Below are 14,795 nucleotides of genomic sequence, written 5' to 3' on the forward strand. Positions count from 1 at the left end.
AGGGGCTTAAGCGCAGCTAACTTCCACAGGACCAAGCTGCGAGTCCCTGGGGTCTGTGGCAGTTAAGGGCGCTGCATCCCACAAGACACAGGTGAGCACAGAGGCCTCCGCGGGCACAGCAGCTCCCAGAGTTCACCCACAAGTCCGAAGGCGCAAAGCAGAGCGAGAGCAGGGAGGCGAGCGGCTGCGGAACAGCGAGAAGCAACCGTGGCCGAGAAGCAGCAAGAGCTGTAAAATGCAGATGTGACTCCCGCACGCGCCCAGAGAGCTGTTTTGGAATTCTTCCCCTCAGGACTTTGGGGCAGCACCAACCTAAGACGGAGCAAAGGCATGTTTCTGCCTCCTGGCCAGTCCGGAACTTTCCCCACAGCCTGTTAAACAGAGACCATCTGCTGCTACGTCCGCAGCTCCGGCTGATCTCGGGAGGGGACGAAACTCGGGTCCGCCCTCCTTTCAGGCGCCGGGGGCTCTTCGTTAGCTTTCCTTGCCGGCACCCGCCAAGACGCGGCTTTCGGGGCCCTTACTTGTGAGTAAACACGGGCAAGCACGTGACAGGCGCCGGGGCGGCCAAGGAGGCGGGACCCTCGTCCGCCCGAACGGGGCCTGGGGGGGGTCCCCGGTGTCCCCCCCACGGGAGGCCGGTGGGCGCAGGGTGTGGGGGGGGCAGGGGCGGGAGCTGAGGGGGCTTTCCGCCCCTGCCCCCCGAAATGCTTAAAGGTTAAAACAAGGAACAGACGGAGCCCTTCCTTCCTCCTCCTTTCCCAAAGTAAGCCCATTACCTACCCCGCTGCCCGACGCCATCTTGCCCAGGAAGCGACCCGGTGAGTCGTAAAGTGTCGCGCGCGCCGCCGTTTCCCCCCCGCCTCTCCCGCCACGATCGTAAAGCACCGACAGGAAGCGGCGCCGGCCCTCAGCAAGTGCTTCCGGGTTGCATTGGCCGCCCGCGAGCACATAGAGCCAGCAGATGTTGAAGAGTGACACACGCAGCCTGGATGGCTTCGCCGAGATCCCTTCCTCCGCGGCCTCCATTTCCCACCGTTCAGAGCTCCGGTCAGCGGGCCGATATTGTTGTTTTTAAAGGTTACACTTGAGCGATGCTTTGTAGTAATTTCTGGGAGTGAATTTCCGTTCATCTTTCTTCTCGCTGGTATTTTTAGGGTTAACTGTGTCGCGCACCGGTAGATTCAAAGGGTCTGTTGAATACTGCTTCATTTGATGCCAGTTGTTTTTAAAAATGACTTGCAATAATTACGGCTTACTTGGTGTTGGATCCGATTGTTATTAGGAGCGTGAGCTTCATTGCCTGATTTGTTTCTCTGAGCTTGACAACCGCCTTGTGTGCAGCAACGCAGAAAGGCGGTGTACAGATTCAAAGTGGTGATAATGATGAGAATCAGGAATATGAATATCATAATACAGTGATACCTCGGGTTACATACGCTTCAGGTTACAGACTCCCCTAACCCAGAAATAGTACCTCGGGTTAAGAACTTTGCTTCAGGATAAGAACAGAAATCGTGCTCTGGCGGCGCAGCGGCAGCAGAAGGCCCCATTAGCTAAAGTGGTGCTTCAGGTTAAGAACAGTTTCAGGTTAAGTATGGACCTCCGGAACGAATTAAGTACTTAACCCCAGGTACCATTGTATAAGGTGGTTGGTCATCCCCAACCCAATCTGCTGTAACAAGCAACTCTCTACCCATTTATTGTTTTGCTTTCTATTTATGTACCAATCCTGGGGGCTGGGGGGGGGGGCAGCGGGTGTAATATGGAACAGTTCATTGTGGAAAAGTGGCATATAAATAAACTCGATCAATAAGTTCCTGGAGACGCAAATTTCCCCATCTGCCATGAATCCAGTAGGTGGTGACCTTAGGCAAACCAACATTTCCTTCTTGGTCCTCAGATTCTGTGCCCATCTGTTAAAACGTGGGGATTAAACATTTTAATTTTCGCTAAAACGCCACCTCATTGTCACTTCAGCCTGGCCATCTTAAAGGGCAGCTGTGTGAGGACTGTTCAGCTAATGGGGGAGCTGGTGATGGGGGCCCAAAGTGGCAGATTTGAGCCTAGCTGACCTGGCTTCATATCTACCAGGCAGCCACAGAACTCGCTAAGTGATCTTTGGAGCAGCCATTTCCTTTCACAGCCTAACCTTTCTCTTCTAGGTTTGGGGAAGATGTGTGTATATTATGAATGTGTACTTGAGCTCTGGAGAAAGCATGGTATAAAAATGTCACAAACATAACCACCAGCGTGCTGTAAAATGATCCAATCGTTAAGCAGATTTCTTGGCTGCATTGCACAACATCCAAGAGTGTAGGTCCAATCTCCTGGGGGGCATGTTAGTAAGAACAACCGCTCATCGTTTCCAGGAGCAATGCACTCGGGATTTGCCTATTCACATAGTAATGGACGGCTTATGTGACTTCCCTACTAAAAGGAATTTTGTCATTCAGTTTTCCTTTTCTCTCCTTTCTTCATGCTGTATACTTCACAACAGTGTCTATTGCTAACTAGAATACAAGAAGTTCCTATTTGGCACAGCAAGACCTGAAATATCTGCAGTGGGGAACTCCATCTGCTGAGGTTAATTGCATAAATTCCCCAACATGCATTGGATCTGCCCCTTCTTCACAAAAGCTTCCTACAGGAGTCGGCACCTGCCAGTGCGGTTATGCATCCTACGGGCCTTTTCCAGTCATCTCCCAAATCAGGTGTGTTTTATTTTCCACAGCTTCATCATCTAGTTCTTAGACTTTTGTATTGTTAAGTTTTGAAGTACAGTGGTACCTCAGGATGCGAACAGGATCCGTTCCAGAGCCCCGTTCGCATCCTAAAGTGAACGTAACCTGTGTCCACGCGTCTGTGTGTGCGCAGGTCACGTTTCGGCGCTTATGTGCATGACATCATTTTGACGGTCTGCGCATGCGTGTGCGGTGAAACCCGGAAGTAACGTGCTCCATTACTTCCGGGTTGCCGCAGAACGCAACCCGAAAATGCTTAACCCGAAGCGTATTCATCCCGAGGTATATGATTTACAGCAATACAGGAAGGTAAGTGTTGGTAAAAGTCTATTGTTCCTCCTTTTGTGCTTGGGTGTGCAGAAAAGCATTGCTCCTGTTTGAGAATCACGAAATCTTTGGGATTTTTGAGATTGGTTCTGTGTTGTTAGATTTTCTGGATAGAGTCAGTGGAACAGACTCCTTCAGAAGGTAGTGGACTGTCCTTCATTGGAGGCTTTTAAGCAGAGCAGGGGGTTGGGCTAGATGACCCTTAGGGACCCTTCCAACTCCATGATTCTATTATTACGTCAGGCACCTGTATCTCTCATTTTTTTACTCAAATCTGTCTCTAAATGTTAGCCAAGCAAAAGTATTCATGTAATAGTTATTTTGGCCATCTTCTTTGTCATTGTGTCTTTTTTATTTACAAAGCACTCTTGCAGCCCTAGTATCTTTCTTTCAGTCAGGTTGTACTAATGCAACACTTGGGGGGTGCCATTAATTGCTGGCAAAGCATATAGTTTGCACACCTGGGGATATTGAATGTTGCCTTATACTAAGTCAGACCATTGGTCCATCTAGCTCAGTATTGTTAACACTTTGCAGCAACCTAGTGGTGGCTTTCTTGTGTTTCAGACATGGATCTCTTCCAGCCCCACCTGGAGACTTTGGGAACTTCTGCATGCAAAGCATGTGCTCTGTCCCAGAGCTGAAGCTCTTCCTTACCACACATGTTTGGTCCCTCATTCAGTCCTTGACATCTCTAGTTAAAAGAATTTCTGGTAGCTGGATTAGGAAAGCACATTCTGTCTGTCTGATAGCCTTGGAAATTGCTATCTGATAGATTGGTGCTAGATGGACCAGTGGTCTGATTCAGTACAGCAGTAAGTAAAGAGTGAATCTATCAGGATAGCTCAGCTGAAAATAGATAGGGTAGCAGGCACAAGAGCAGGAGGTCCCAGGCTTGTAGCTTGTTAACAATGTACTCCTCAGGAAAGTTTTCAGGACTTCAACAAATGGACTAAATCTCTTTGAGGATGTTATCTTTAGAGACAAATATTATCACTTACCTGCTTTCTAGGTCCCCACTAAAACCTAGAATACTTTTAATGAAATTCCTATAGAATGAAATGTACAAATGTTAACACAGACACTGAACCCTGTGCTTGTATTTTGTGACAGTAACAGTTCAGTCTTGTCTGTTTTATCAAACCTGCTCTACTATTTTCCAGGTGATTGAAGATGTAATAAATCTGCCATCGTCACAGCTGGGAACTGCTACAGAAAAAGGAAACGTGATTATAAAAACTGCCAAAGTAATTCTGCACTTCAGCTACCCATCTGGGTCTTCTGTGTTCTGCTTCCTCTCCCAGAGTCCCTTTCAAGGGGTGTTTGGCTCTAGTCCTCCCTGCAGTGGAACAAGCTGTACATCATCCTCTGCACAATCCAGCCATTTCCCATAGAGCATGCAGCTTTTTAAAAAGCTTAATCTGCTGCTTGTTCATTTTTGTTCTCCCAATCACTTTCTATTATTTTTAGCTGTACTTGATTCTTATTTGGAGCTTTTGGGCATCGATCCAAATATTCAGTATTCAACTATTGAAGCATCTGGAAGCCCTTCAATAATTGGCTCTTGTTACTATTATAACTGTGTAATTTTTATTCAGCACTTCCTCCTTTTAAAAAGATCTCTTCTAACCCCCCACCTTTTCCTCTGCCTGGACCCTTAGGGCACCAGGGATTTTAGCCCAAAGCAGATGGTCATTCGAGAAAAAATCTTCAGCACCATAATCAGCTGTTTCAAACGTCATGGAGCTGCAACAATAGATACCCCTGTGTTTGAGCGGAAGGTGAGGACAGTCACTTAGATCTTTTCTTTCAGAAATGGAACTGGCTCTAATGGCTGACAAAAATCATCTGACCTGTATCTCTTGAAGGCTGGCTGAGATTCTGCACATAGGTTGCTTCAATTCCATTAGATTCAGTAGAACTGAAACTCTGGATTAAGCCTTAGGCGAAAGATGGAAACTTTTGTAGGTTGACTCAACTGGTTTTGGTGCCAGTTAGTTCCAGATCTGTAGGACAAGTGAATGAAGCATAGCTTCTGCCATAGAAAATGCACTTGTTCTTTCTCATGAAGCTGGAGCTTTCATGTCTGGTTCCAATGCTTCCAGTATACCCTGGTTCAGGACATGCAGTCATTTGTGGAAAACAAGAAGCACTGAATAAATGTAACAAGGTTTTCTTCTTCTCCATCTCTTGCGCACTATCATTATTAGTTAAGCCATGTTCTGCCTACACGTTTCCTATAGGCATCTGGTTGACCACTGTGAGACTAGATGGACTAGATGGCCGGATCCAGCAGGCTGTTCTTACAAAGACAGAGCAAATAATAAATATTTCAGTGTTGCACAAGTCAGCTTTCCATGTTACACAGCCCTTTGTTTAATCAGTCATAAAATATGTACAACCTGTTGGGTGATAAGCAGCACGGATAAAGCCAGCAGAAGATGCTCAGCCCCAAAACTAAGATATACAAATTGCCTACACAGCATTGGCACCAAATCCCTTCCCAAACAACATGGTGGAAGGAAATCCTAATAGGGCCATTTCTAAAAAGGTACTAGCCCAATGACTCTTTCAGGGTACTTCAGAGGGTGGGGAAACATGGAGCTTTAACAGAGCCTATGAAATTGTCCATGGAAGGATGTGGCCTTTTAGGTATCCCTGACCCAGCTGTGTAGGGATTTAAAGGTCAGCACCAGCAACTTGAATTGGGCTTGGAAACCCACTGGGAGGCCATGCAAAATTGGCATTGTGTTCTCTTTGATCCAGCTCAGTCAAAAGTCTAATGGCAGTATTCTGTAATGGTAGTTCTGAGAATGCTTAAAACGCAGCCCATATAAAGCCCATTACAGTGCTCTAGTCTAGATACGACCAAAGCATGAATTACCTGTGGCTAGGTACAGAATAACTTTCTTAAAAGGAAATATTATTTGGGGGGGGGGTACATAATGATATATCCCACGATATTAAACACTGGTCCATACTTGACAAAAGTTTTTGTTTTCTTTTTCTTCAAGGACCTCTTGTTGGATCACTATGGGGAGGAATCAAAGCTGGTTTATGAGCTGAAAGACCAAGCGGGAGAGTTGCTGTGTCTTCGCTATGACTTGACTGTATCCTACCAAAGGATAGGAAACCCTCCTTGACAGTGGGGGTTGCTGTCTTTCTTGGGTAAGGTAGTCGAATTAGGATATGGCAGCTTTGCCTCTTCCTGAAGAATGGAGATCATGTTGTATCCTGCATGCCAGTGATTGCTGTTGAATATAGGTTAAAAAATGCAGCTGGTTCAGAAGACAGCTACCACTTTTTATTGGACTGTGGTTATAGGGAGCACATAAGATCAAAGTGCTTACACTTACCCTGCTTCCAGTGTGATTCTGGGCACAACCAAGTATGCTGATGTTGAAGTTTAAAGCCGTAAATCGTGCAAGGGCACCATGCCTTAGGCTTAAGGAGTGTCTTGTCCCAAGAAAGCCTCCAAAACAGTTGAGATCTTTTTGGGAAGTGCTGCGCCACATTCCATTTGTTAGGAAGATTCTTACATCAAAGCCAGAGCATGTTATTGCCTCTTTTGTGCTACACCTTTGAAATGTTCTACCTAGAGAGACTCTTCTTGCTTTGCCTCTACCAAGTTTTAGCTTTTTGCTATTTTTTCTGTCTTGGATCTATCATACATTTAGAAATGACAGTGAGTAAGTGAGAGAAGATACTTTCTACATTTAACGTGAGAGAACCATAGAAACACACCTAATTGTCTATGTTCTTCAGAAATATTCTTCTGCAGCTTTTTCGGAGACATGTCTGCAACTGCTTTTAAACTTGCGCTTTTCAGAAGGCACTGCAACTAGCTATTCGTGAAGTAGGAGTGACATAATAGCAACCGTAAAACTGCTGACAAAACAAGATTGTTCTTGCTCTGTGAACTACACACCATTTTTCTTAACAAAGGCTCCCCAGGTGCCATTTGCTCGTTATTTGGCCATGAACAAAGTTTCCCATTTTAAGCGCTATCACATTGCAAAAGTCTACAGACGTGAGAGCCCATCATTGGCAACGGGACGCTACAGAGAATTCTGCCAGTGTGTAAGTATTTGCAGGTTTCTCATCAATGGATAGAGAGTGAGCACTATGGAAGTTTCCTCCCTCAAAATATCAGGCTGGGGTAGGGAGGGAGCAGAGGGATTGCAAGAGAGTTGAGTGCTGATACAAGTTTTGCCTTCCTTGCACTTCTGGGAGATGGAAATGGTTTGTTGAATATTTCTGCTAATGACACCTAGGCTCTGCTTCTGTGATTTTGATTGCTGCCTTCTGTGCTCTAGGATTTTGACATTGCTGGCCAATATGACCCCATGATTCCTGATGCAGAGTGTCTGAAGGTCATGCACGAGATCCTAAGTGCCCTGCGGTTTGGAGATTTCCTCATCAAAGTAAGGGAGCTTGGCCAGAATGGGTCTATGCTTACAAGCCTGTGAAAAATGAAAGTGGGATGAAAGTCAAAGTGGAAGAAAGGAATGCTGAAATGAGTGACTTTATTGTGATGTCTGTGCCTGACTTCTGCAGAACGTTTCTTCTTTTTCTCCAGATCAATGAAAGGCGTATTTTGAATGGGATCTTTACAATATGTGGTGTTCCCAGTACCAAATTTGAAATGGCTTGCTCCACCCTTGACAAGCTGGGCAAGGTAAACAGTTAAAGAATATTCCGTTTTAATCTGCTAAGCCTGGACGACATCTTAAAACAGCTCAGCTGTGTTGTCATTGAGCATACACCAAATAAGTGGAATAATAATTATTATTAGGCCTTGTCAAACTGCCATTCCTCATGCCTCTGTCACATAAATCTTGGTAAAACTATCCGTTTAAATGGTCTATTGCTAGCAAAGAGTTTTAGTGATCAGCCAGGAGAAGAACTGCTTTAGTTGAGCATATGCCAAGCTAATTCTCTCCTCTCCTCTACAGGTGACATGGAAGGAAGTGAAAAATGAGATGGTTGAAGAGGATGGGATTTCTCCAGATGCTGTAGATCGCATTGGTGAATATGTTCAGCTCCATGGTGAGTTTCAATTTAGGCACCATTTAGTGTGTACGTACTTGACCCCTAGTCTGACACAGCCAGACTGGCTGAGAACTCATGCATTGTTTCTGTGCAGATCAAGTGCCCTGCTGCTATTTCCTGTGCTCATAGAATTATCTGGCTCTAGTGTTGAGAGAAATGGAAACATTTCAGACTGGGCAAGGAGTAGCAGCCTTGAAAAAGACTAAAATTGACGGACCAAGTGTTGTGGAGACTGCTGGAGTTGGAGCTTCTTCCACTCTGTATTTTCCTCTCCTGCAGGGGGGATATGTCTGATTGAGAAGCTACTTCAGGATCCAAAGCTCTCGCAGAGTAAGCTGGCCATAGAAGGACTGGAGGACATGAAGTTGCTGTTTGAATACCTTACCCTGTTCGGAATCATAGATCAGGTGAGTTGGGATATTACATTAGCCCTTTCTGGCTTTTCCTGGCGTTCTTTCACTCTTGCCTACTAATGAGATTCCTGGCTGCATTGCAGGTAACCATGGACCTGAGTCTAGCTCGTGGTCTAAATTATTACACTGGCGTGATCTTTGAGGCTGTGCTGCTGCACCAACAAAGTGACGCAAAGGAGTCTCTCAGGATAGGCAGTGTGGCTGCCGGTGGACGCTATGATGGACTTGTAGCAAAATTTGACCCCAAAGGGAAAAAGGTGCCTTGTGTGGGAGTGAGCATCGGTGTTGAAAGGATCTTTTCCATCCTAGAACAGAATGCTGAGGTAAGATTTATTCTTAATGTGTGATCGGAAAGGAAATGATAAGAGTTGCATATAGTGATTCTATGTGTTCTATGATGCACAATTCACAGGATAGTAAACAGAGTGCTTGTAGTCACATGTCATCTGAAGTAGTGAGAAAGAAGCAATTCCTTTTCTTTCGTCTATTGGCCATGGATATTACCTGAACGTGTTATTTAAGCCAAATATTTAATACATTATGATTCTTGGCATGCCTTCTTTTTCACGAAAACTTCATACAACACACCTTCCTATCAGCAGGAAGAAAGGGAGACCTATCAAAACCTGACTTTGAATGTTTGAGTTAGTTTTTTTAAGCAGGCTTTTAAAACAGTAAATAATAAAAGCAGATATTTGGTTTAAAGTCCACTATATCTAGTTTTATTTCTTTTAAATGGTGCTTTTCTGACAAGGTTTGTTTTTTATTTGATTTTTATTCTGTTAATTCTTCTATGAACTTCATTTGTTGCTGCAGAGGTACAAATTTCCTGTGCTCTACTGGTTTGCCTCTTATGCAGGAAAGCAAAATCACTGATGCTTATTTAACACTGCACTCAGATCTTGGGGAAAGTTCCACTAAAATATTCAGGGCAGGGTTTTAGCAATGCATGAGGGAATGGCTGCATCTTTTAATGGACAACAGAAAGCAATACTGAACTATTGCTTGACTTCTCCAATACCAGCCCTCTTATGCAATGAAAGAAGACACAAACATTGCATGCACTTTTGTCTGCTTAAAGTCTCTGACGGCTAGCATGCATTTGGAATGGCGCAGAGGTGACAAAATAATCATATTTTGGAATTTTGATAAATACGGATGGCCAACTTCTTAAAATTAGAGGTGAAACTAAGCTTTATTGGAAAAAGAAAAAGTACAAAAGTAGCATTATTAGAGCGCATTTATTAAGACCAATTTCCAGGTCTCAACAAAGACTTGAACTGAGTTGTGGCTTGATTGGTAAATACGGTTCCAGTTGATGTGATGAGCTTCTGTCCCTGCTCCCCCTTCAGATGTCCAAGGAGAAGATCCGCGCAACAGAGACGGAAGTGCTGGTGGCAGCTGCTCAGAAGAACTTCCTTGCGGAGAGAATAAAGCTCATCTCTGAACTGTGGGGTGCTGGCATCAAGGTAACACTGAGGAGTCAGGCTATACTGCTGCATTTCTAGAAGCTGGTATTATTTGAGTCCAAAGTACAAGGAAGTGGGAGAGCCTTCTCAGAGAATAAGGTCATAACCAGGCCCTCCAGCCTCTTTCATGCTTGATGCAGACCTGGAATTTAGGGACAGCATCAGCCTCTGATTTTGTAGAAAGTCTGTATAGTAGTGCTGATGATTCAAATAAATATCTGGGCAGTTCACTTGCTACTACATGCTACACACAGTGTGAATGTCTAACTTTCAAATCACTGTGAACTTATTTCAGGCAGAGATGCTGTATAAGAAAAACCCCAAACTTCTGGACCAACTTCAGTACTGTGAAAAAAATGGGATCCCACTTGTTCTCATCATAGGGGAAGAGGAGCAGAAAGATGGAGTTGTGAAACTTCGCGATGTCACTAGCAGGAAAGAGGTTGGTGTTTCAAAGGCGGCTACCAGAATCCATTGATCTGTCACTCATTTTAAAAAAAAAGTTTATAGTTTGAATTTCCTTCAGTGGAAGATAATTAGTTTTGATAAATTATGCTAATCCCATGTTCTCTATCTGCTTTTCAGATCATTGTTCCTAAGGAGAATTTCATAGAGGAGATCAAGAAGAGATTGGAAAAATAGAACCCTTTCATTTCATTTCATTTCTTTTCTTTTCCCTTTTTTAAATCTGGCAGCTGTGTGCCCTCAGAGAATTTTGCAGGTCCATAAAGCCACCTGGAGTTATTCAGCATTTTTGAAGAACTGGACTTTTGAGAAACATGGAATACAGAACAGATGAGACAATGCTTTTATTGGGACAAATAACATTTTAGAAGTTGAAAGCAAGTTTTCACATTGCATTCGGTTGCCACCTTTTTCCACCCTGTTTTTGTGCCTTTAATAATGATTTGGGAGATTCCCAGGTTTTGAGGCTATTTTATAGGAATTTGTTTGTGGAATCCAAATCATCTGTGTCTGGGAAATATATTGTAGTTTTGACCCTAAAACCAATAGTGGCAGTCAATGACTGATGCTAATTTCTAACCAGCATAAATTTGCTCTTATATCCACATTGCATAACTAAATCACAATGAAAATATACAGGAATAGCATCTGATATTACAGCAACCAGGAATTATGTATTCTATTTAATTACTTCTACTTTTATATGTGAAATCAGAATATTTCTCCTGAACAGGCAAAATATTAGGATTTCACGACCAGTTTACAGGGACAAAATTCTTGACAGCAAGTTGATGTCCTGATAGTATCTAAATGTAACAGGTTCATTTACCTGAACCTAAGCTGGCAAAAAGCAAAACTTCTTTCTTTGGTCTTTGTTGGAGAGTACAGAAAAAGCAACATGAAATGTGGTACAAGTGCTCTTCCTTTCTGTTTTCCAAACACTCCGCAGAAAACCTACGCACTGGACTGTGCCACATTGAACTGAATGAAAGGGAATAGTGAATTCTGCATTCACACAGAAGGGTTTGAATAGTTAATACTGAAACTTGCAGCCTTGGTTTTCCCCCCTCTAAAAACAACAACATCCTTAGTTAGGACAATGTGCTCCATAGTTGTTCGTGTCTCTTGGAACAACCAAAATAGGGTGATATCCTATGTTCGCCATGCTCTGTATGACCCCATTGAAATAAATGGAATGAAGTTCATTAACAGCAGTAGGCCTACTCTGCATATGACTTACTATATATCTATATATATTTATATAAATAGTATTTAAATTATACTGTGTATAATGTACAGTTAGATGTTCTTAATGACATTGAATAATAATAATAATAATGAAAATCCCCCTAGTGGAGAAGTTTGTCATTGCTACTATTGTAGCTAACTTTTACTGAGTATTGTACAGTAATATCTCTGCGAATGTCCACCTCGTCTAGCATCCATTCCGGCAAACGTCCGCGGCAAACCCGGAAGTACTGGAAAGGGTTACTTCCGAGTTTGCCGCATGCGCAGGCCCACCAAATAGTGCTTCACGCATGTGCAGAAGTGCAAACTGCTCCGTGTGCGTGCGCAGATGCGGCACTTTGCCCTGCATCCTTTTCAGATAGCGGCCGGGGCTCCGGAATGGATCCCGGTCGCAAAACAAGGTATGACTGTATAGTGGTACCTTGGTTTATGAACTTAATCCGTTCTGGAAGTCCGTTCTTAAACCAAAGCATTCTTAAACCAAGGCATGCTTTCCCATAGCAGTGGGGGACTCAATTTACAAATGGAACACACTCAGCAGGAAGCGGAACATGTTCTGCTTCCAAGGCAAAGTTCACAAACCAAAACACAGACTTCCAGGTTTGCAGGGCTCTTAATCCAAGTTGTTCATAAACTAAGCTGTTCTTAAACCAAGGTATCACTGTACAGGCAGTAACTGATTTGCACGGGGGTTACGTACCAGACCCCCATGTACATTAGTGGGGCCCACATAATGCTGTCTCACCTGCCCCCATCCTGTCCCACCTCCTTTTGTGATGTTTTGTGACATTTCCAGGTCACTTCCAGGTTTGGCACGATGCACATGTGCACAGTTGCACACATATCAGACATACATAAAATGGCCGCTGCCTGTATCGTGCATTCCTGTATATAGCAGAAAATTTAACTGTGATGCAGGTTAACTGTGATGCATGCACACAAATAAATACAAACCTAGTGGCAGCCTCATATCAAGCCCAAAGGAAGTCCATACGTTTAAAGCCTGCACACTTTCTTCTCTGGTACAGTCTCCACATTCTCTGAGCATAATGAGCCTATAAAATGTAAAGGTTGCTCATGTATTTTATTATTTTTAAAAAAGGACTATTCACTTAAAAATAAAATAATTCTGTAGGTTGTTTTTGTTTTTTTAAATGTCTCTCTGTTGCTCTGATGATGGGCTATTCTTTGATGTCACCAAGTTATGCCCCAGCTAAAAAAAGATTGGCAAGTTAAATTAATGGAATAGGCTGAAATGGCAAAATTGACAAACTAAGAGGAAGAGCCTACAATGAATTTAAGGAAGAATGGAAGATGTTTATTGCATATATACAATACATTGTACACAGGTTAATACATTAGCAGGGTTTTAGGACTACTTGTAATTTTGATATGAATGGGCTATAGTAATTTAAATGGTTTTCAAATTTAACAATGGACATGTGGTATGTTGATTAATAAAGGAACCAAGAAAGGGACTTGGAGGAAGTCAATCTGTTTTGTTTTGTTTTGATTTGATTTTGTATTGTTTTTTATTTGTGGTTGTTTTTTGTTTTTTTGAAAATTAATAAAATGTTATCAAGTTACACCCAAGCGGGCTGACTTGCATGGACATTTTCACACAGAGCAACCTGTCTGAAATTTATGGCCATTCCATCGAAAAAGCTCACTTTCATCTTCAGTTCTAAGCCCCATGGAACACAGCAGGACTTACTTCACATTAATGTACCTAGATTCCACCTGTTAACTGCAGTAAATCCTGCAGGACAGAATTGAAAATAAGCTCCATTGAGCTCCATTGATGTTGAATTAGGAGAGTTTCAGATGCAAAGACTGGTTTCATTCAGTGCCAAGTTCCTCAGGGTGAACTGTATTAGTCTGTTACAGCAGAAATGGTCATAGCGGGTAGCGCTGTGGGTTAAACCACAGAGCCTAGGACTTGCTGTTCAGAAGGTTGGCGGTTCGAATCCCCTCGACAGGGTGAGCTCCCGTTGCTCAGTCCCTGCTCCTGCCAACCTAGCTGTTCAAAAGCACATCAAAGTGCAAGTAGATAAATAGGTACCACTCCGGCGGGAAGGTAAACAGCGTTTCCGTGCGCTGCTCTGGTTCGCCAGAAGCGGCTTAGTCATGCTGGCCACATGACCCGGAAGCTGTATGCCAGCTCCCTCGGCCAATAAAGCAAGATGAGCGCCGCAACCCCAGAGTCGGTCACGACTGGACCTAATGGTCAAGGGTCCCTTTACCTTTACCTTTTAACCTTGCTATGCCTGTCTAGGGGCCATCTGTTTTTGGAGCAGGGGCCCGGTAGGAATTTTGCCACTTGGCTGATTGGCTGGTGCCACTTGGTTTTTGCCTACCGTGTAGCAAATTGTCGCAACTTTGTAAGGTTTACCTTTACCTTACAATCCTATACACACATTTGTGTAAGCCCCATCAAATTGAGTAGACTATCCAGACGCACTCACTTGGCGGCAGCAGTCCCGTACCTCCAGCGACACACATCCGATGGACCTGTGTGCATGCTAATAGCAGAGTCAGCGAGAAGCCAGACTGTCCAGATATGTGGCATCAAGTATTTTATTATTTACAGCAAATTAAGTAAAAGAACATACTAGCAGTGTGAGCTGCATCTCACACAATCATCCTCTCTGAGAGAAGAACAAAGAACAGAAGTTTTCCAACCTTCCGTTCCCACACATACAATCATAACAAATTATATCATCCGGTCATGCGACCTCTGCAATAGTTGCACTGGAAACACTGACAGACACATGTGTAAGATCACAGGGTTAGTCAGCAACTTTGTACACAACTGCCTAGGAGTGGTTCCTCTGAGCCCAGTGGGATTTTGAATCCAAGCAGACGTGCATCGGATTGCATGGTTAAATACAAGACTCAGTTGGAAGATATTTTCCATATAGCTAGTGGTGTTAGCTTGTTGCAACAAAATTAGCAGTCTTTCAGCACCTTAGAAACTGTGACATTTATTATTTAAGCTTTATTGGACTGCGTTACAATTCATATGCTTGAAATGCTGAGCTACAGGTATACACACATGGGGTCTGAGGGAAACTAAA

General features: G+C 43.6%; 2 protein-coding genes across 7 annotated transcripts in view; one reads left to right on the forward strand and one right to left on the reverse strand.

Moving 5' to 3' along the window:
• ZMAT2 (zinc finger matrin-type 2) overlaps window positions 1–1,029 on the reverse strand; it is a 28,457-nt gene extending 27,428 nt beyond the window's left edge. Inside the window, exon 1 of the mRNA XM_028738225.2 lies at window positions 784–1,029. Within this exon, the coding sequence (XP_028594058.2) occupies window positions 784–1,029 (246 nt within the window). The remainder of the gene's footprint in view (window positions 1–783) is intronic.
• Window positions 142–13,211, forward strand: LOC114601144 (histidine--tRNA ligase, cytoplasmic-like). 6 transcript variants are annotated; one of them, XM_028738222.2, is made up of 14 exons: window positions 142–526; window positions 2,501–2,714; window positions 4,235–4,318; window positions 4,733–4,852; window positions 6,086–6,181; window positions 7,026–7,151; window positions 7,388–7,495; window positions 7,651–7,749; window positions 8,027–8,120; window positions 8,403–8,530; window positions 8,620–8,859; window positions 9,889–10,005; window positions 10,301–10,447; window positions 10,591–13,211. In XM_028738222.2, the coding sequence occupies exons 2-14, from the start codon at window positions 2,610–2,612 to the stop codon at window positions 10,645–10,647; spliced, it is 1,521 nt and encodes a 506-aa protein (XP_028594055.2). In that variant the 5' UTR covers window positions 142–526; window positions 2,501–2,609; the 3' UTR covers window positions 10,648–13,211. The 6 variants fall into 6 exon arrangements, with proteins under 6 accessions (XP_028594055.2, XP_028594057.2, XP_077789641.1 ...); XM_028738224.2 differs by lacking the exon at window positions 142–526 and adding an exon at window positions 928–1,050; XM_077933515.1 differs by lacking the exon at window positions 142–526 and adding an exon at window positions 948–1,080.
• The last annotated feature ends 1,584 nt before the right edge of the window (window positions 13,212–14,795 follow it).

The sequence above is a fragment of the Podarcis muralis genome, chromosome 8, assembly GCF_964188315.1.
Source record: "Podarcis muralis chromosome 8, rPodMur119.hap1.1, whole genome shotgun sequence".
Classification (NCBI taxonomy): domain Eukaryota; kingdom Metazoa; phylum Chordata; class Lepidosauria; order Squamata; family Lacertidae; genus Podarcis; species Podarcis muralis.